The sequence below is a fragment of the Vigna unguiculata genome, chromosome 8, assembly GCF_037176805.1.
Source record: "Vigna unguiculata cultivar grain cowpea cultivar isolate G323 ecotype 2 chromosome 8, ASM3717680v1, whole genome shotgun sequence".
NCBI classification, from domain to species: domain Eukaryota; kingdom Viridiplantae; phylum Streptophyta; class Magnoliopsida; order Fabales; family Fabaceae; genus Vigna; species Vigna unguiculata.
Window position 1 is genome coordinate 13,061,693 of NC_140799.1, and position 19,225 is coordinate 13,080,917.

At 32.0% G+C, this 19,225-nt stretch overlaps 2 protein-coding genes across 6 annotated transcripts; one reads left to right on the top strand and one right to left on the bottom strand.

The window, feature by feature from the left end:
* Positions 1 to 2,020: 2,020 nt before the first annotated feature.
* On the top strand, positions 2,021 to 2,949 carry LOC114195422 (uncharacterized). The gene has a single exon (XM_028085895.2). It carries the CDS (start codon positions 2,147 to 2,149, stop codon positions 2,756 to 2,758), a length of 612 nt encoding a protein of 203 aa, XP_027941696.2. The 5' UTR covers positions 2,021 to 2,146; the 3' UTR covers positions 2,759 to 2,949.
* Positions 2,950 to 6,043: 3,094 nt separating this feature from the next.
* On the bottom strand, positions 6,044 to 17,755 carry LOC114194874 (uncharacterized). 5 transcript variants are annotated; one of them, XM_085666015.1, is made up of 10 exons: positions 17,575 to 17,755; positions 12,522 to 12,613; positions 12,206 to 12,321; positions 8,612 to 8,737; positions 8,319 to 8,411; positions 7,662 to 8,233; positions 7,370 to 7,576; positions 7,043 to 7,144; positions 6,361 to 6,962; positions 6,044 to 6,283 (listed from the first exon to the last, which is right to left on the bottom strand). In XM_085666015.1, exons 3-7 carry the CDS (start codon positions 12,309 to 12,311, stop codon positions 7,487 to 7,489), a joined length of 987 nt encoding a protein of 328 aa, XP_085522141.1. In that variant the 5' UTR covers positions 12,312 to 12,321; positions 12,522 to 12,613; positions 17,575 to 17,755; the 3' UTR covers positions 6,044 to 6,283; positions 6,361 to 6,962; positions 7,043 to 7,144; positions 7,370 to 7,486. The 5 variants fall into 5 exon arrangements, with proteins under 5 accessions (XP_085522141.1, XP_085522142.1, XP_085522143.1 ...); XM_085666016.1 differs by having other exon boundaries at positions 7,043 to 7,152; XM_085666017.1 differs by lacking the exon at positions 7,043 to 7,144 and having other exon boundaries at positions 6,361 to 6,504.
* Positions 17,756 to 19,225: the final 1,470 nt, after the last annotated feature.

Genomic DNA, 19,225 nt, shown 5'->3' on the forward strand with positions numbered 1-19,225 from the left:
GATTCATTATAATGTAAAAGTTTGAAGTAAACTAAAATATATTTTAATTTGAATATTTGTTTTCCTTTTATATTTAAAAGAAAATATTTTTAAATTTATCAACTATATTTCATTAATATTTGGAAATTTAATAAATGTTTTGGTTCTCATGAAATTTTATTTGGAATTATAATCTAAAATGTAAACAATTATAATTTATTTTAAAGTATTTGATATCGAAGAAACAAACAACCATCTCTAATATTGAATATTTGATAATATTATGTTTCCTTTACCATAATTTTTTATTATTTTATAAAAATTAATTCAAATTAACATTGAAGTAGTAAAAAGTACGAGGTTATATCCATTACCTGATGGGGATGGGGATGAGACAAAAGTTTGATACCCGTTGAGTTTGGGTATAGGGATGGGAGATGATCTTTTTTTACGGGAATGGGTATGAGATAGCGAAACCGTTCCTACCTCGCCCCGTTGCCATCCCTACTTATTAGTCCCTGCACATTGAATAATAATTATATAATAATAATAATAACAATAATAGTATTATTATTATTATTATATAATAATAATTATATATAATAATAAAAATAATAGTATTATTATTATATAATAATAACAATAATAGTATTATTATTATAGAATAATAATAATAATAATAATTATATTTAATAATAATAATAATAATAATTATATATAACAATAATAGTATTATTATTATATAATAATAACAATAATAATAATAATTATATATAATTATTAATAATATTAAAATAAATAATAATATTTGAAATATTATTAATATTAATATTAGTAATAATTATATAATAATAATAACAACATATTAGTAATAATATAAATAATAATTAATAGTATTAATATATCAGTAGTAATATTAATAATAATTAATAATATTATTATTTATTATTAATATTATTAATAATAATATATAATAATAATAATAATAATATATTATTATTAATATTAATATTATCATTATTATTTCTTATTAATAGTTTTTTAATGTTATTAATGTTAGTAATTAATAAGATTATATAATAATAATAATAATAATAATAATAATAATAATAATGTTTATATTATTAATAATATAATTATATTACTAAATATTATTAATATTATTAATAATTATTAATATATGATAATATTATTATTAATAATTATATAATAATAATATTATTATTATATAATGTTATTATTATTAATAGTAACATTATTATTATATTTTAACAATGATTTTGTATGTGTAGGATCAAAGAGTGATCAAGTTTCAAGCAGAGACCATATCCAAATTAAGTTCAAACTTTAGGGACAAAAACATATTTTTTTCAATTTTCGTGGAATGCGTCGGCCTAGCCGACACTAATTATTTTTTTGTTAAAAAAAATTAAATAACACATGATATGATATTTATTATTTTTAACACCATCCAAAAATATGGACTAAAAACAATGATATATATATATATATATATTTATATGTGTGTGAAAAAATATGTTTTTGTCACTCAAGTTTGACTTAAATTTAAAAATGTTTACTGGTCGAAACTTGATCATTGTTTGGTTTCTACACTTTCAAAATCATTGTTTTTAGTCTATATATATATATATATATATATATATATAAAAAGAACTATTATATATATCCATCATTTTGATATAATAATCTATAATTCAATAACATCATAAAAATATTATCATGATATGTATTTTAATTAAATTTAGATATGAATATAAACTAGAACCAGATTACTTCATTAATTTAACTTACTATACATACAATCACAAGGTAATTAACTATAATTGGGAGATGATACCTTTCATTTTGGAACAAGGTATATTGCAACTTACGGATAATGTTTTGCTATTGCTTTGCACGTAAGCTGCCTTATCCAGAAAGAGAAAAGTTAATGGAGATATCACTAGGAACAGTCAAGAATCTGGAATATCGATAAGCATACATGAAAACGGTTTTCTATTACTTGACATGCAAGTTTTCTTCATCTTCAAACAATTTTCCAAATATCTTATGCTTTCATTCATCTCCTCAAATACCTCTCTCACATTCTTCTCTTCCCAAACCCCAACTCATAACAAATTCTTTTGCCAAATCATTCTGTACTTCAATGGATCAACGTGAAGAAGGCAAACAGCAACCATCCCAGAAAACACCATCACACAATAATCAGCTTGACCCAGTTGAAAGTTCTGACTATGTTGCTCCAGAAAATGTTTTGCAGGAGCAAAGTGGCACATTCACAACGTTTGCATCATTAGAAAGTGGAAGTGAGAGTGATTCCTCTTTCGATGAACATGATGAGGATTCTGAGTTTTTTCTGAGCCAGGAGTTTGAATCTGAACTTCAGTTTCTTGAGAGTGAAGGGAGCAATGATGATGATGATGATGATGAGGAAATGGAGGAAGATGAGATCGATGTGGATGAGTTGACCTACGAGGAGTTGATTGAGTTGGGAGATTTTATAGGGCGAGAGAAGAGAGGGTTATCAGGAAGTGAAATTTGTTCATGCTTGCATTCATACACTTTTCATTCTGCAGAAAGCAAAAGTGGAGTTGATCTTTGTGTGATTTGCCAGGTTGAATATGAAGAAGGTGAAGCCTTGGTAGCAATTCAGTGTGAGCACCCTTATCATACAGATTGCATAACCAAGTGGCTTCAGATTAAGAAGGTTTGCCCTATATGTAACACTGAAATTTCTGCTCCCAAGATAGTTAGTTAATTAAGAATAATACTTGGATTTTAGATAGTGTCATATTTATGCTTCCTTAATTTGTTCAATCTAAATTTGAATGAAAATATAGTTGAGGAAATAAAAGCTGCACCCATAAGCTTTGTAACATTGTAAATAACACAACTTTGATGTTTCATAGATACAAATGGTTTCAAATCAAATTATACTTGGTCATCAAATGCTTGTTCCATTCCGTTAATTTCGTGATGTATATGAAGACATTAATGTGGTTGTTTCATTAATTTGTTTAGATTTAATTCTTTTATATAAAGTCAAAATAAAAAGAAAAAAGAAAAAGAGTACAAATCATTAGTAAACCAAATCTTATTCATGAAACCAAATCAAACAAAAACACCTATTCATAAAACTTGAAGGCAAAGAATAAGATATATGTGCCAAGAGTTCTCCCAATAGAAATGAACTTTTGATCGTAAAGTGAAATTTATGCAACGTCCATTCCCAATCAAACGTTATTAATTATGAGTCACCCGTCTAAGGGGATATTTGTTAAAAAGGCATTGTCGTAGCTTTATGCAAAACCCCAACCCTATTATTAATTATTCCTGAAGCATGGGTTGAGTCCTGGCAACGTAGTAAAGAAAACTCATGTTAGAAGGTTGCAACAGGAATTGCATAAAGTATTGTCAAGCTTCAACTCTATATAGTTTGGAGTAGACCAACCAATGGACCAAAGTAAATCCATTATCGAAATTTCAAACAAGACACCTGAAGAACCAACCAAGAACCAAATCAGCATTAAAATCACAAAGAACCAACCACTACCCCTCGTGATATGCAAATTCAGATCTTTCTAGAAAATTCTTCTTTTTGGAGTAATAGATGAGATCAATTTAGACATTAATTCTTTAATTCTTTGATGGCTAATATTAACGGATCAATTTAAAATCTAATTCACAAGTCAATTATAATTGATTGTAGTGTATTCTCATAAAAGTGAATTGTTGTTTTTTTTTTTGTTGTGTTTTGATATGCTCTTTTGTTTGGAATTAGCCGGTGCCATGGTTGGTTAAAATCTTCTAGCATGAAGATAAAAGCTATATTAGCATTGCTTTAAAAGTGAGTATTTTTGTTTGAAATGATCATCAGGTAGTGACCACATATGGAGTAGTACATATGGTTTGACTTCGTTCTATATGGTTTGACTTCATTCTTTATGGTCGAGACTTTGTGTTTTTCTTTTGAACTAATCATCAATGATTTAGTATGTTATATTAGTGTTTCTGATAACATCTATTTTTACCTATTTTTATGTGTCTATTGTCATGAATAAATAAATTATTTTCTACCTTTTATCTTGTTTTATCATTAGGTTTAATGTGTTTTGCATTGTTTTGTATTTTAGTTGTTTTATGTTTGTTTTACCTTTAAACTCTTTGTTCAAGTGCATGAAATAAATAAGTAGGGAACAATTTTAGTGGAAGAAAATAAGCAAGAACTCAAAGGAGCATGTTTTGGAAAAGAAAAAATCAATTTGAAATAAATACCCGCATTGGGCGCCATTGGGATCATGCCTAATGCTTCAATTATAGAGTGTTGTCAAGCTATCTGGGTTGAGCGCCACATTTGTAGAGTTGAGCACCACCAACCACTGTAGAGGTAGTGTTGAGTGGTGGAAAAGTGGAGTTGAGCACTAGTTAATGCGAAAGAATTGGCGCTCAATGGTGGAAAATGGGGTTGAGTAGTTGTTTGACAAAAAGCCCTTTTTGCATTTCAACTGATGGTGCTCAATGGTGCCGAGATGGCACCAAGCGGTGGCATCATTAACATGTCAAAATTGGGTATTTATTCATGTTTTCCATGAGGTTTTTGATCATTCTCTCCTCCCACACTTCATTCTTCACATATAGCGACTAAGAGAGGCTCTTAGAGGCTGTTTGGGGTGCTGGGAAGCTCTCCCTTCTCTTCCTTGGGCTTCAATCTTTATCAATTGTAATTTTTACCCTTTTAGGTTGAGGGGAAAGACGAGTCACGAATTGGAGATGGAAATGTGAAGTGGAAACGCGATTGGGGCATGGAGTAGGGGCAAAGAATCTTGGGGAAAGGCGTGCATCTCTCTTTGGTTTCAATTTCTTCCTTTCCTCTTCAATTTGTATGACTTAGGTTCTCTACCATGGAGAGCTAGATCTATTTGTTGACATTAGGTGTAATAAAATGAATCTTGTGTATTTTGTGATGTTAATACATATGTTTTTCCATTTTTATGTTAGTATTTTATTTCTATGCTTCATGCTTGTTGTTGCTTAATTTATGGTTCTTAAGGTGTTAGAAAATTGTCTTTTGAACCTAGAACTGAAATTAAGTATCTAATGGAGCTTGTATCTAGGGATAAAATATGATTCATTAGTAATCCTAAAAATCTTGAACTTAATGCATGGGTTTTGTTGAGGATTCAAAGGATTGGAACTTGATGAGTTACCATAGGCTCAAAGTCATTTAAGTATTTTTATGAGTTAATTTTGACATGAATTTAGAATTGTGATAATTGTGAATGCATGAGAATGAAGTAGATGAGATCTAATATTGACAATTGTAAATACTCTATGTTAAAAAATTTGTGCACACTAACTGTATGATAAAAAGCCAAAAGAGTTTCTTTGTGTTTTGTGGTCTGTGTCTAATTGAGTTGTGAATTGTAAGAGTTAGCATGTGTTGCACAAGCACTGGAAGAAAAAATGGTTTTAACGAAGGTTTATTTTTACATTACCCGGGGTTAAAACTTTTGCTAAGTTCTTTACCCAGGGTTTATATTTCCCCCGCTAAACCATCCCTGGAGAATGTATTAGTCGGGGTTTTTGCGAACCCCGAGAAGCACCAATCAATAATGGAGGTTTTTTATCCTCTTGTATTTAATAGAGGTTTTAAAACCTCAGTTAAGTTTTGTGGGTTTAAAACCCTAGTTAATTACCTTGAATTTTAGAACCTCTGTAAAAAATCGTGGGTTTTGAAACCTTTGTAAATTAGTATGGGTTTTAGAACCTCCATAAAATACCAAAGGTTTCAGAACTCCCATAAAATACCATGGGTTTCAAAATCCCCATAAAATACCATGAGCTTCAGAATCTCCGTAAAATACTATAGGTTTCAAAACCTCCATAAAGTACCATAGATTTTTAAATTATTAATATTATTTTTTTACTCATTTATCATTTATGTATTCATATATATTTTTTCAATCACAATTATTTACATTTATTATATTTTTTTAATCTATATTTAATGAAGTTATACATAAATAGATATAAACTCATCAAATTGACAAATTATTTATAGATGACTAAATGTATATCAAAGTATAACAAATATACGAATTCAAATTCAAATTCAAGTACAATATTAGTCAGCAAAAACTATCATGAAGTATTGCAATGGTTCTCAAAACATAAAATGATTCGATTAACTTCCACATTATATTATATTCTTCAACTATCGCATATGATTTTCCTCATGTCCAGAACTTGTTGTATTAGTTGGCACACTTCTTTGATCAGAAACCTACAATATAAATGTGAATCATAATTAAAAATGTAAACTCCAAAAAATAAAAGAAGTTATGCAGTCTTAAACATTACCGGTGCAGGATTGAACATAGTCAACTCAGGTGGCAATTGACCTTGATAATTTGGAGAAAAGAAGTTCATGATTGCATCAAGTCTTTTGTCACGTTCTTCATTTTGTTTATTTTATTCATCCAATTGTGACTTTAATGCAGTGACCTATATTAGAACACAATCTATTATTAAAATCGTAAAAAACACAAACATTATAAAACACTCAATCTATCAACAAAAGTTATACTACATTTCTTACTCCTACTTATGAAAACCATCCAAAGCAACACAACAACAACATTAATAGTGTCCAATAATATTCAACACAACAACATTTATAACCTTGGCATGACAATCCAAAGCAAACAACATCATATTGCTACACATGAAAATGAATGTTCAATAACTTGATTTTGCAATTCTGAATAAGAAGGACAAGATGAGGATGTCCCAAAATGAAAATTCGTAGTATATCCAAACACACGAGAGAGGCAAGGTCCCAATCCCATTCCTCGGACACGACCACAATGTTCTTTACTTCCCAAAACATGAGCTAGTGAATTTTCAATTGATATATCTTGTGAAAGGGAAGATGTATTTGTCTCATATGCTTTAATTTTTTCCTACAAATAATACAAAATGTTATCAATGAAGGTAACATTCAATTTGATTCATTATTTTTCTTTAGAAAACTTATGCTTACTCCAATCTCTCTTGCTCCATCATTCACAAATTGCTCATTAGCATGTTTATGTGTTGCTATCCAAACTTCTCCCCTACTAACTTTGCGACCAAGCTCTTGCTCCTATAAAACTTAAGAAAATCACGAATCATATATGATATAACAAAAATGATTGAAGAATAAAGTTATCATCTCATCATTCTTCCGTGCGATCCACCTGTGTGAGGAACTGTTTGCTTCTTTCTATTATCTTTATTTTTTTTGGAAATTTCCTAAGCATATATGTAGAAAATTACTAAAAATAAGTAAAGTAACACTTAAAAGAATGGAAAAGATAGTTGTTATTACCTTTGTCCTTGAATTTAAACGGTAGTCAACAAAAGAAGCCCATTGGTCTCTATTCATTCCTTCTGGACACATTGTAATGATTTCATCTGTATTACGTGTTCCATCATCTCTTTGTTGCTATAGTTGTTGTCTATACTCACTCCATTTTATGTTAAGTGATTTCAAGATATATGTCACATGAGCATTAGATTCCACTAGAAACTTGGCCTTCAAAATTATTACACAACTAGTTTAACAACTATTGCAATATAACAAGAATCAAAACATATAAAAAGATTTATAGGTCAATTACTTGAATGATTTTCTTAAGTATATCTTCTTTGTAATCATTGGGAATCTTCCTCCAACTTTGATAGTTGATTGGAAAGGCATTAACATTTCTTGCAACACGACCTAAAATCCTATTCAACAATGCTCCACTATCATCAATTAGTTGGTTGTCACTATTCCATTTCACAAGAATCCTTTCATTGGGAGATAGAAACCAAACATCATTCAATGTTAATTGTTTTCTAACTTGTGTGCCTTCATCATCTATCAAAATACATGTGAAATATATCGTTAGTTTAAGACAAACATAAAACACAAATACTATATGGCTTGGACAATTACACATAAAAATCAATAAATTAACAATCTTACCAATGACATCAACAAGCCATGACCTTTTAGGTGATACATGCTTTGATTGATTACTTTGCATCTCAATATCCACATTTTTTGCCCCTTCACTATCAGAGTGTAACCTTGGTGTTGATTCAGATGTAGAATCATGCACAAACTCATTTCTAGGTTGATTATTAAATTCAAATTCATGTGCGGAATTGGTCTTGGTAGTGGAGAACAACCTCTTCTTCAAACATTCTACAAATTAACTCAAGTCACTAAATAAATAGATAATACATGAAATTTAAAAGTACCAAAATGATATGCAAATGAGACATCTTACTAGATTTAAGTGTTGAAAGCATTGAATTCATGTGAGGTGGGGGTGGAGGTTGCTCATTATTATTCTCTATAGGATGGGAATTCATGTGACGTGCTGCATAATAATTAGATTAATACATGAAAAAAGTAAGATACTTTTTAACATGGAAATATAATCATCATACCAAATTGAGATGCAAATTGAGGTGTTATGCTGGACTGTGGCGGAAACGGAAGTTAAGGTGGAGTATGAGTAGGTGAAACTTTTCAATTCTTACTATAGGTGAAACCCGTGGTGAAACTTAGTCAACTTACTTGGGCAAGATGGATGAGGCGCAGGTGGACACATTATAGATGATGGTTGGCCACTTCTATTTTGGGTAGGGGCTGAAACTTTGTCATTAGTCTTCTTCATGTATATTTTCTTCATCATCAGGAATTCTATAAACAATAACATTAATACAAGTCAATTCACATTCATTAAATTATGATTATCTAATATAATGCATGTATAAGTAATATGGATGATAATTTAAACAAAAACTAGTATAGAAATGTTCAATTTCAGTATGACCTTGTTAATGGTATATTCCCTTCTCCATATGGAAATAAAGTTTCCAAATTTTGTTGATCAAATGGTTCACATTCATGGAAAGTGACATCATTATCTCCACCAATGTCATATAAGTCTCGTGGCTTTAGATGCACAGGAATGCTCCAATTTTTATCTAATTCATCAATTACATAATAAACCATTTGAGCTTCTGCAGCCTGAATGTATGGTTCGTCATCATCATTATCACCAATGTGTATTAAACGTGGAAAGTTTACTAATCTAAATCCCAAGTCATATGTTATAATCCCTCTAGAAGTAGTTGTATTAGCTCACATACATTTAAACAAAGTAACAGACAATCAAGCATTATAGTTGATCTCAATTATGTCTACCAATTTTCCATAATAAGGCACACCCCCAAATTGTATTTGATTGTCAATGCTACTTGCATAGCTCGTTGTCCCAAAAGTACCAAATATTCCACTATTTTGTGTTTTAAGTCCATCATCTCTCTCTAACGTATGAAACTGGAAGCCATTAAGCGCTTTGCACAATCAATTGGACCCATAGCTAAGAACTTTAAATCATCTGAGTAAGGTCCATTTAAGTCATTCTTTATCTAAAAAAAAAGGAAAATATGATCAACATAATGGGATGTCTTTAATATTATCAAATTTAAGAATGTAAATTAGACATACCCGACGAGAAAACCATTCCACAAATTCTCTATGAACCCTCTTATCTATCATAGAGGATGGTCGTGTACGACTTTTTAACTGTCTTCGTACAATTTCTCTAAATTCTCTAATTTTAATAAATGAAATAATTACATGGTTAGTCTTCAATGTAGATGAATAATAAAAAGTTGTAAAGATAAAGTACTTACTGAAGAAAAGGGTTAACTTGGGCACAATTAGTCAATACATGACGATGTGCTTGTAACTTTTCCTTTGTTGATAAAGAGAAGTAAGTAAAACCCCCAACTGGTTTTCCAACTGGTGGAAACAAACCACTTACACTAGATGCCATGGTGTCGGGTTCGTCATCAACACGCCTTATTCGATTAAATATAGTCTCAATTCCATCTAAATATCTAGAACAAAAGGTTAAGGACTCTTTAGCTAGACAACCTTAAGCTATTGAGCCTTCTGGTTGAGCCTTGTTACGCACATAAGACTTCAATTTTCCCAAATATCTCTTAATGGGATACATCCACCTATATTGGACAGGTGCTCCAATCTTGGCATCTTCCACCAAATGCACAATCAAATGAACCATGACTGTAAAAAATGAAGGAGGAAACAACATCTCCATGTGACCTAATGTGAGAACAACTCTATTTTGCAATTGGTTAAGTTCATCCACTTTTAAAACTTTATTGCACAAGTTCTTAAAAAAGGAACACAGATTAATCAAAATAGAGCACACTTCTTTAGGGAGCGTCTTCCTCATTGCTAAAGGTAGAAGTTGTTGCATCAAAACATGGGAATCATGACTTTTTAATCCTCCAAGCTTAGATTGTTTAACATCAACACATCTACTAATGTTACTTGAGTAGCCATCTGGAACAGTGATGTTCTTCAATGTTTTCAAAAATATATGTTTATTTTCTTTTGTCAATGTATATATAGCCGGAAGATATTTGTTATTTGCATCAGGCCAAAGATCAGGTCTAACTCCCCAATCTTTTAAGTCATTTCGTGCCTTTAGGTTGTCCTTTGACTTTTTACATTGGTTTAATAATGTATAGACCACATTATCACATACATTTTTTTTCCAATATGCATAACATCTAGATTATGGTGCAATAAATTGTTCACCCAATAAGAAAGTTCAAAAAATATACTCTTTTTTCTCTATTGTAGAGGGCCATCAATAGGGTGGTGACCTTTCCGTTGTCTTTCCCAAATACAATATTAACATTCTGAACTTGTTGTAAGACATTTGTTCCTGATATTCTCAAAGGAGGATTTCTACTTTCCACACTTCCATCAAAACGACTACGGCATAATCTAAATTTGTGCCCTGCATTTAACCAACGTCGATGATTCATGAAACAAAATTTACCCTGAATCTTCTTAGGAGTTATGTCAAAATTGCACCTAGGGTAAGCCAACCCAGTATGTGTGTTCCACCCAGATAAGGTTCCAAGACCAGGAAAATCACTGATAGTCCATAATATAGCTGCATGCATATGAAACACTTCTTTCTTATGTGAATCAAAAGTTTCAACCCCAATGTTCCATAACTCTTTTAATTCTTCTATTAATGGCCTTAAATATACATCAATATCCTTTCCTGGTGCTTTTTTACCAGGAATGATCATGGAAAGAATGAATGAACTTTGCTTCATACACATCCAATGAGGAAGATTGTAAGGTATAAGTACAATAGGCCAAGTACTATGACATGTACTCAAATCACCAAATGGATTGAACACATTAGTAGCCAAACCAAGTCTGACATTTCGAGGGTCTGAAGCAAATTGAGGATTCATTAGATCAAAGTTCTTCCATGCTTCAAAATCACTTGGATGCCTTAATATGCCTTCATGTGTACTTCTTGATGCATGCCATTGCATATGCTCAACTATTTTAGAAGACATAAACATTCGTTGTAAGCGTGGCTTCAATGGAAAATACCTTAAAACTTTAGCTAGAACTTTCTTTTGTTTTTTAGTAGCACCAACAATATTATTGCTCTTCTTTGTTTTCTTCCATCTAGATTCATTGCATTTCGTACAAAATTCCCTAACTTTATCTTCTCCATAGTATAACATGCAATCATTTGGGCAAGCATCAATTTTGGTGTAATGAAGGCCAAACTTATTAATGATTTTCTTAGGTTCATAGAATGAAGATGGAATTTTAGCATAATCATAGGCATCTGCTAACAACTCCAATATCATTGACATTGCCTTGTCAGTTATTCTGCATAGACATTTGATGTGGTACAATTTGAGCAAGAAAGAAAGTTTAGAATATTTGTCACATCCTTCATACAAACTTTGTTGTCCATCATGCATAAACTTCATATACTGAGCAATTTCATCAGGCATCATTTGGCTTGATTCAGGTCGCATATTCTCATGATTGTCCATATTTTGAGTGTTTACAAAATTTCCGAATGCATCATTAACCATGTCACATATGGGATCATTAGCAAATCCTCTATCCTCATTCGATTGGAAAATTGGAGGTGTTGAAATTGTATGTTGTACATAATTTGTCTCACCATGTAGAAGCCAAAATGTATACCTTTTGGAAAAGGATGAAGAATTAAGTGTTCATATGTTGCTCCTCGATTTTGCCATTTGTTAAGATTGCATTTCGGACATGGACAAATTATCTTACCCTCAACACTCTTATTAGCAAATGCAAAGTCCAGAAATTTATTCAATCCATCCATGTATTGTTGTGTATTTTGAGGCAAATCAATCCAAGACTTATCCAAATCCATTAAGAATAGTCTGTTTATGAGAACAAAAATATATTTAGTAAAGAAAAAAATGTAACAAATGATATAAGAATAGAAAAAAATATTGATTTTCCCACCCACGATCATATATTCCTCTTTCTCATATATTCCTATTCTATGTAGTAACCACAAAAAAATCTCAATTTTTCATTATTCACTACCAGGAAGACTTAAAGCACAAGGTTTTAATACCTCTTTAGAAGATACAATATGCTCTATGGCTTCTTAGATGTTGAACTCTTACAACGCTCCAAATATGTACGAGAATTTTATAGTTCATGTACCTGTAAAACAGAATTTACTCATATATCTATTATTTTAAGAAATAAATAGGGTGTAGTGTATCTGTTAGGTTACTTACTAGCTTACAAATTTAATGGAAAGCTGATTGATTGCGCAGACATAACCATCAATATAATGTTACGGCTACGCTTTCATTTAAGTTTTTGATGAAGATAAACATAATATAACCTATGTTTTTTGAATTTGTATATGACCTTGATTCATTCTTAGTGTGTGTGGTGTGTTTCAAACGAATAAAGAAATGAATCATGTAAAAAAAGGAGACACATTTGGGATTGTGTTTGAAACATTCAGTGGTATACAGAGCACAAATTCTTTCTTAGGAATATTGAGCTATTACTTGTAAGAAAGTGCTTCGTATGACTCGATCTAACTAGTTATTAAACAATCACTACACTTTCCCATCAACATACCATACGCTCATCTGACTGACAAAAGGGACACTAAGACTGAGAACAATCGCTTGAAAGGAGGATGAAGGGTTCTGAAAGATATAGTTTGTTATAAGGTAATAGTGTTTGTGTGTGTGTGTCCTACGCCAGTGTTAGGGTTCTTCCTCATCATTGGGGTAAAGTCCACTTATGAAACACTCATACGCAACTATTATAGGGGTCTTTCTCGTCATTGGGTGGAGTCAATCTATGAAATATACTCAATCCTAATATCAATTGCATGCACCACTCGTGGGTATGAAGAAGGTGAAGGAAACCTTACCCCAAAAATGACTAGGGTTCCATTTGGACCAGGCATGTGAAAAATTTGGAATTGATGAGTCATGGGAAATTATTAGTACATGGATATGAAAAAAAAAAACCATCACTCTGAATCCCACAACATGCATAAACCTTTGTTATCTAAAACGACTACAACAAATGCCATCCATCTAGAAACGACTAAAACTGTCGTCGTTCGTCTAAAAACAATTAAAACACAGTTTTTACTCATTAGCGTCAATAATATACAATTCTTAAATATGATAAACATACTTTTTTTATATTTGTAATACGAATTAATATATTGTCGTGTTGAATACATATTAGATTTGAGATGTAACTATAAAACTTTGACTGAAATCAACGACTACAAGAATTAATGTATGATATGAAGAGTGAAGAGATTGCATAGAAAATTCAAGTTTATAGTATCTATATGATTAATATGTATATATTCCAAAAGGTACAAATGGGCTGCGTGAACCGAGTTTTAGATCCGAGGGTATATATAGCTTTCTCAACTGCATTTCCATGACCCCAAATACAACTTTATTCTACATCCACTAAACACAAACAATTTCTATAAGATTCTACCTTTTTATAATATAGGAACACATGTGAGGTACGTAGCGTAATTAATTAACTCTCTCTGCTTCTTCTCTTCTTTTCAAATAATAAGAAGAAGATCAGATCTTATGAAGTTCATGTAAAATCATCAGATTGAATTGATCAAGGAGTTGATGAGAACACTTCCATGGCTGAAAGATCTAAGGAACTCCAAGTGCTCCAGCAAGTGTCACTCATTGAATGCATGGTAGAAGAAGAAAAAGTGATGGGTAATAAATGGGCATCGTTTTCACTCAACGACATCGAGTATTCCAATTCCTTCACGGGTGGTTCCCAAGTAACGAAAGAGGACAAGGTAGCATCACACCAAAGACCGTCTTCATCACCACATACACCCAGAAGCCTCTCCAAGTCGTCAATCTCACCCAAACTCAATTCCTCCCCACCAAATAACTATGAGAAGAAGATCTGACTGCACTTTATTAGCTACTGCGCTGATCTTTGTTAGTTCCTATTTTGCCTTGTTCCCACTTTCTAACTCCTCATCCTTCGATGAAGAAAGACAGGCCTTGGTCAAGAGTGGTTGGTGGAATGATTACAGAAATATTTCAAACCATTGTGATTGGGATAGTGTTCGTTGTGATGAAGCCGAAAGTGTTACTTACATTGGCTTATCTAATATTCTCCCTTTCACAATTCCTCCAATGCAAGAACTGCAAAACTTGAATGTGACTGTCTTTCCCAATTTGCAGTTTCTTGATTTAAATGGAATGGGTCTGAGGAGAAGCATCCCTACAAAAATTGGCACACTTACAAAGCTTACCCATCTTGATTTGTCTCACAATAGCCTCCAAGGTAAGCTACCACTTAAAGCCCTTTCAAATCTCACTCAACTTCTTCGTCTTGATTTTTCTGGAAATTCTCTTAGTGGTTTCATTCCCTTGTCATTGGGTGAATTGAAGAACTTGGTTTATCTCAACCTTGATTCAAACCTTTTTACTGGCATTATTCCATTAGATGTAGGCAATTTGACAAATCTAACCCAATTACACCTCAAACAATTTTCTCTCTGGTTCAATACCTCCTACATTAGGTCTACTCAAGAGTTTGAAAGATCTCTATTTAGAGTCTAACCAATTGCAAGGTCACATACCTGTTCAGTTATAGAATTTATCCAGTTTGGTTGCTCTACGTCTTTCTCAAAATAAACTCTTTGGTTTAATACCTCCAAAACTTTTTCAAATGGACAAAATGCTCACTTTGTATATCTCATCAAATTCCATGGGAGATTGTGAAATGTCCCTCCATTTCAGTAATTGGTTTAAGCCACAATAGATTAAATGGAAACCTAACTTCTCAAATTGCTTGTGTCAATGACCTTGATCTTAGTCATAACTTTTTTGTTGGTGAGATTCCATCTCAATTGGGAGTGAAATCAATACTAGATAAGTTGGATCTTAGTTATAATTATCTCACTGGTAAACCTCCCAGGGAACTTGCCCATCTATCAAATATAAAACTTTCATACAATTCTTTTAACTTTTCACAAGATCCTGACTTCAAGTTACACTCATCGGATTATTGTTATTTTCCAAGACATTCACTGATCAGTAACAACCCACCAGATTTTGCATTGTGCTTTAGCTCCCTCCAAACCAATTCTCATACTAGTGAAGTTAAGCGTAGCATTGAAATTGCTCTTCCCATCATCTTCACCCTTCTTATTGTTATCATTCTAGCATGGTTACATCAGAATGCAAAGGAACATATCTAAAAAGGAGGGACTTCGTGGCATAGCCATGATGCCTTCATACCCAATCAAAAATTCCTCTGATAATCCAACAGGATCTTTCTCATCTCCCAAAGATGAACTTTGGAAAAGCCTCTCACAAAATCAAACTCTCATATGCCTTAGTTGTTGCTTTTTAAATTTTATCTAAGATTGTACGCCAATGTATCCATCAATATATTATACATCAAACAGAAATAAATGTTTTAATTTGACTTCAACGGGACAGACACATCATAAAACTGGCCAATTCCAAGTTCAAGCTATGACCAAGAACAACATTTCAGAATGGTTCATGATGATATATTTCCTCACTAAAAAATAAATAAATAACAGCAATTACTCAGGATAATTTAGAAAGCATTCTAGATGGATGTAACTAAGAATAGGACCATCAAGAGTAACTGATGCTCTGATATTATCACCCTTAATTATTAGAAGTGACGAAGTATTGTCATAGAAGACATAAGTTTTGGGCAATGCAATTTACAGTGCTTAAGGTATGAATCATGTCAACTAGAGAGCACATTCAGGCTTCCTTAGACAGGACAAGAGTGAAACTGAGTCATATAAACTTTTGTTACTCATTCTAATGTACAGGGTTCAGGTCATGTCCAACATCATAAGGTTTCAGTATTTTATTACACTTACTGATGAATTATACAATTTCCAAGTCATTGGGATGCAATAATCCCAACAAACTTCAGCTTATTTCCTTTCCTTCCGAGTTTGACAAAGACACTATTAACTTTAACACTAAACATACAACCTTGTCTCAGTAGCATGTGTGGCCAATACCTAAGTCCTATTGCCGCCATGTGTATTGTGTGAAATGAACATTGAACTCTTACAAGAAAATAAAATAATGAAAATTCCTAAAATCTATAATATCCTTTTTATTGGAGTTAACTAGGTAGATTATATTCATGTATTTCAAGAAAAGAAAATCACATATCCAATATTATAGAAGAATAAGTCAACCAAAGAAACAATAAACCATTGTGCAATCACTCCTATAAGATTGTTCAAACACGCTAATATAGTATTTCCATGTATTACTTTATTATACTTGTTCCAGGCCAAATAAGGGTCTTCTATCAGCTGTAGTTTTCATGACCTATCAGAAGTCTCCAATCCATAGTTTTAACCCTGATTGCTATTGAGAAATTTACTTGTAACTGTGTATCTGGTACACAAATGAGTACTCTTATTTATAATGAAAAAGGAGGTATGGTAAAAATAAACAAAATAATAACTAATACTAGGAAATATTTGCTAATATGTTTCCTTATTTGAAGTAATCAAGTCATACTCCTCTATTTAATGTAATAAAATCATATATTCAACAACTGCCTAGTTCTTTAGATCCTTAACTAAGATACACCTATTTGTTTTTCTCATCAATCACCCCCAATGACCATTTCACCCCACATCAAATACACCAATTATTTAAGCTGATAAGAGATATTTGTTTTTCTCATTAACATTACCACGCACAATAAAATATGCAAATAGCAGAAAACAGAAAATACTGAAAGAGCAGAAAACTTGACATGAAAAGAGGAGCACGAAAGTAGCAATGGGGCAATTACTTGGTAGTGGCAAAATCGAACACACTGCAATTGTAATGGCTATGGTACGGTTACTTGGTGGTGGCAAAATCGCACACCAGTGACAAAATCGGAAAGAGAAACGAAATTAAGGAAAAATCGAAAGAAAAAATCGAACGCAATAGCAAATGAGATGAAAACAAAGCAGAGATTGAGATGCTGGAAGATGAAATCGGGAGATCGAAAGAAAAAAATCGAAAGACGAAATAGGGAGATAAAGTATGAAAACGAAATTGGAAGCAAGGGAGAGCAATCTTCGTTACCTGTAGAAGTTTCATGCGACAGTGAAGAACGGTGGAGAAGGATGCGGAAAGAAACGGTTCCTCAGACCTTTAAACGATCTTCTCTATTGAAGAACACGACCACGCGACAGATCTTTTCCGTTGAAGAACACGACCACGCGACAGACATCTCCTGAGACACTGTTTCTAAAACATTAAAACTTATAAAAGAAATGAAAATGAAAAAATTAATTAAATTTTAAATTTTACCGGGTTCTTAAAAAACCCTCTGCTACTTAACTCTGGTTTTTAAAACCTCTAGTATATTGTATTTTACTAGAGGTTATTATAACCTCAACTAATTAACTCCTTTTAAAATTAAATAATTTTGTAATAAAATTTTTGTAGAAATAACGATATTTATTATTTACTACATGTGACCGACTTACTTGCCATTTTTCATTAACAATTTCAAAGATAAAGAAACAAAGATATAGAAAACACTTTAATTATTTCAATTAATCAACTAAGAATTAGCTATATATAGAGCAAAGTAATAGAGAACCAGAGGATAATTACCTCTAACAAAACTAGAACCTTCAACAGAAAAAGATACAATCTGAAGTAATAAAACTATCTTTAATACCCCTGTCAAGATAGATTGTGAATATCAATTAATTTCATCTTAAACACATTTTCTTCAAAGGGTATTGGATACAAAGACTTAGTAAACACATAAGCAAGTTGATATTTAGAAGGAACGTGAATAAGTCCAAATTCAGAAAGAATTTGAAGACAAATTTTGTTGATTTAGAACCAAACCATGCTAGGATCTAGCACCTTCAAATACCAAAAAATACTTTAGTTCACTAAGGCCCTTGATGTGAAAATTAATTATTGAGATAAGCTATGACTTGATTGATCATATAAAGGTTGGTATCAGTGATAACTATGTCACACTACGCTGTCTATTTTATGTTAAAAATTTTCGCAGAAAAATTTTGGGCCCACGTTGCCTTTTCCTCCATAAAATATCTTTCTCAACTCTCACCCCTATTTGAAATTCACTTTGACGAATAGTTCCAAATTTCACTCCAAGCTTTACTCCTACTCACATCTTGTTCGCGTCATCACCGACGTATATATTGTCATCTGTGTCATCAGCATTGTCTGCGTCATCATCAGTGTCGTATGCACTGTTTGCCTCTAGCCTATCATCGTTGAGGGCACTGAAATTACAAGGTATTATCCGCAATCCTTGACTCCATTTTTGCACAAAAGTTTTGTTCTATTTTGATAAACCGTAAATCCTATTTCGTTTCAACCTTAAATTCCGTTTCAATGTGCGATCTGTTGGTACGAGTTTCAGGACACCAAAACATGTCATTTTATCCCAGTGTGTGCTGCGTCAACCTCATACTAGTATAATCCCAGGATTGCTTTTTAAAAATCTAGATGTTGATATTATGATCAAAATGGTGGTGCTGGATCATTTTTAAAAATCTTGATGTTGACATTGGTTGTTGCTTTTTTAGTAAAGGGTTTTGAGAGAGAATGAATGCACAAGCAACGTTGTGTTGACTGTATTATTATAAAGGCAATACAACCCTTTATATAAGGGCTAAAAAGAGTAACCATGCTAATAAAAAAAGAAACGGAACAGAGCCAATATCTGTCACATAGCAGTTTCTGC

Bases quoted from the DNA above. Each gene is read 5' to 3' on its own strand.
- LOC114195422 (XM_028085895.2), top strand. From the start codon at position 2,147: ATGGATCAACGTGAAGAAGGCAAACAGCAACCATCCCAGAAAACACCA.
- LOC114194874 (XM_085666013.1), bottom strand. From the start codon at position 11,994: ATGGTTAATGATGCATTCGGAAATTTTGTAAACACTCAAAATATGGAC.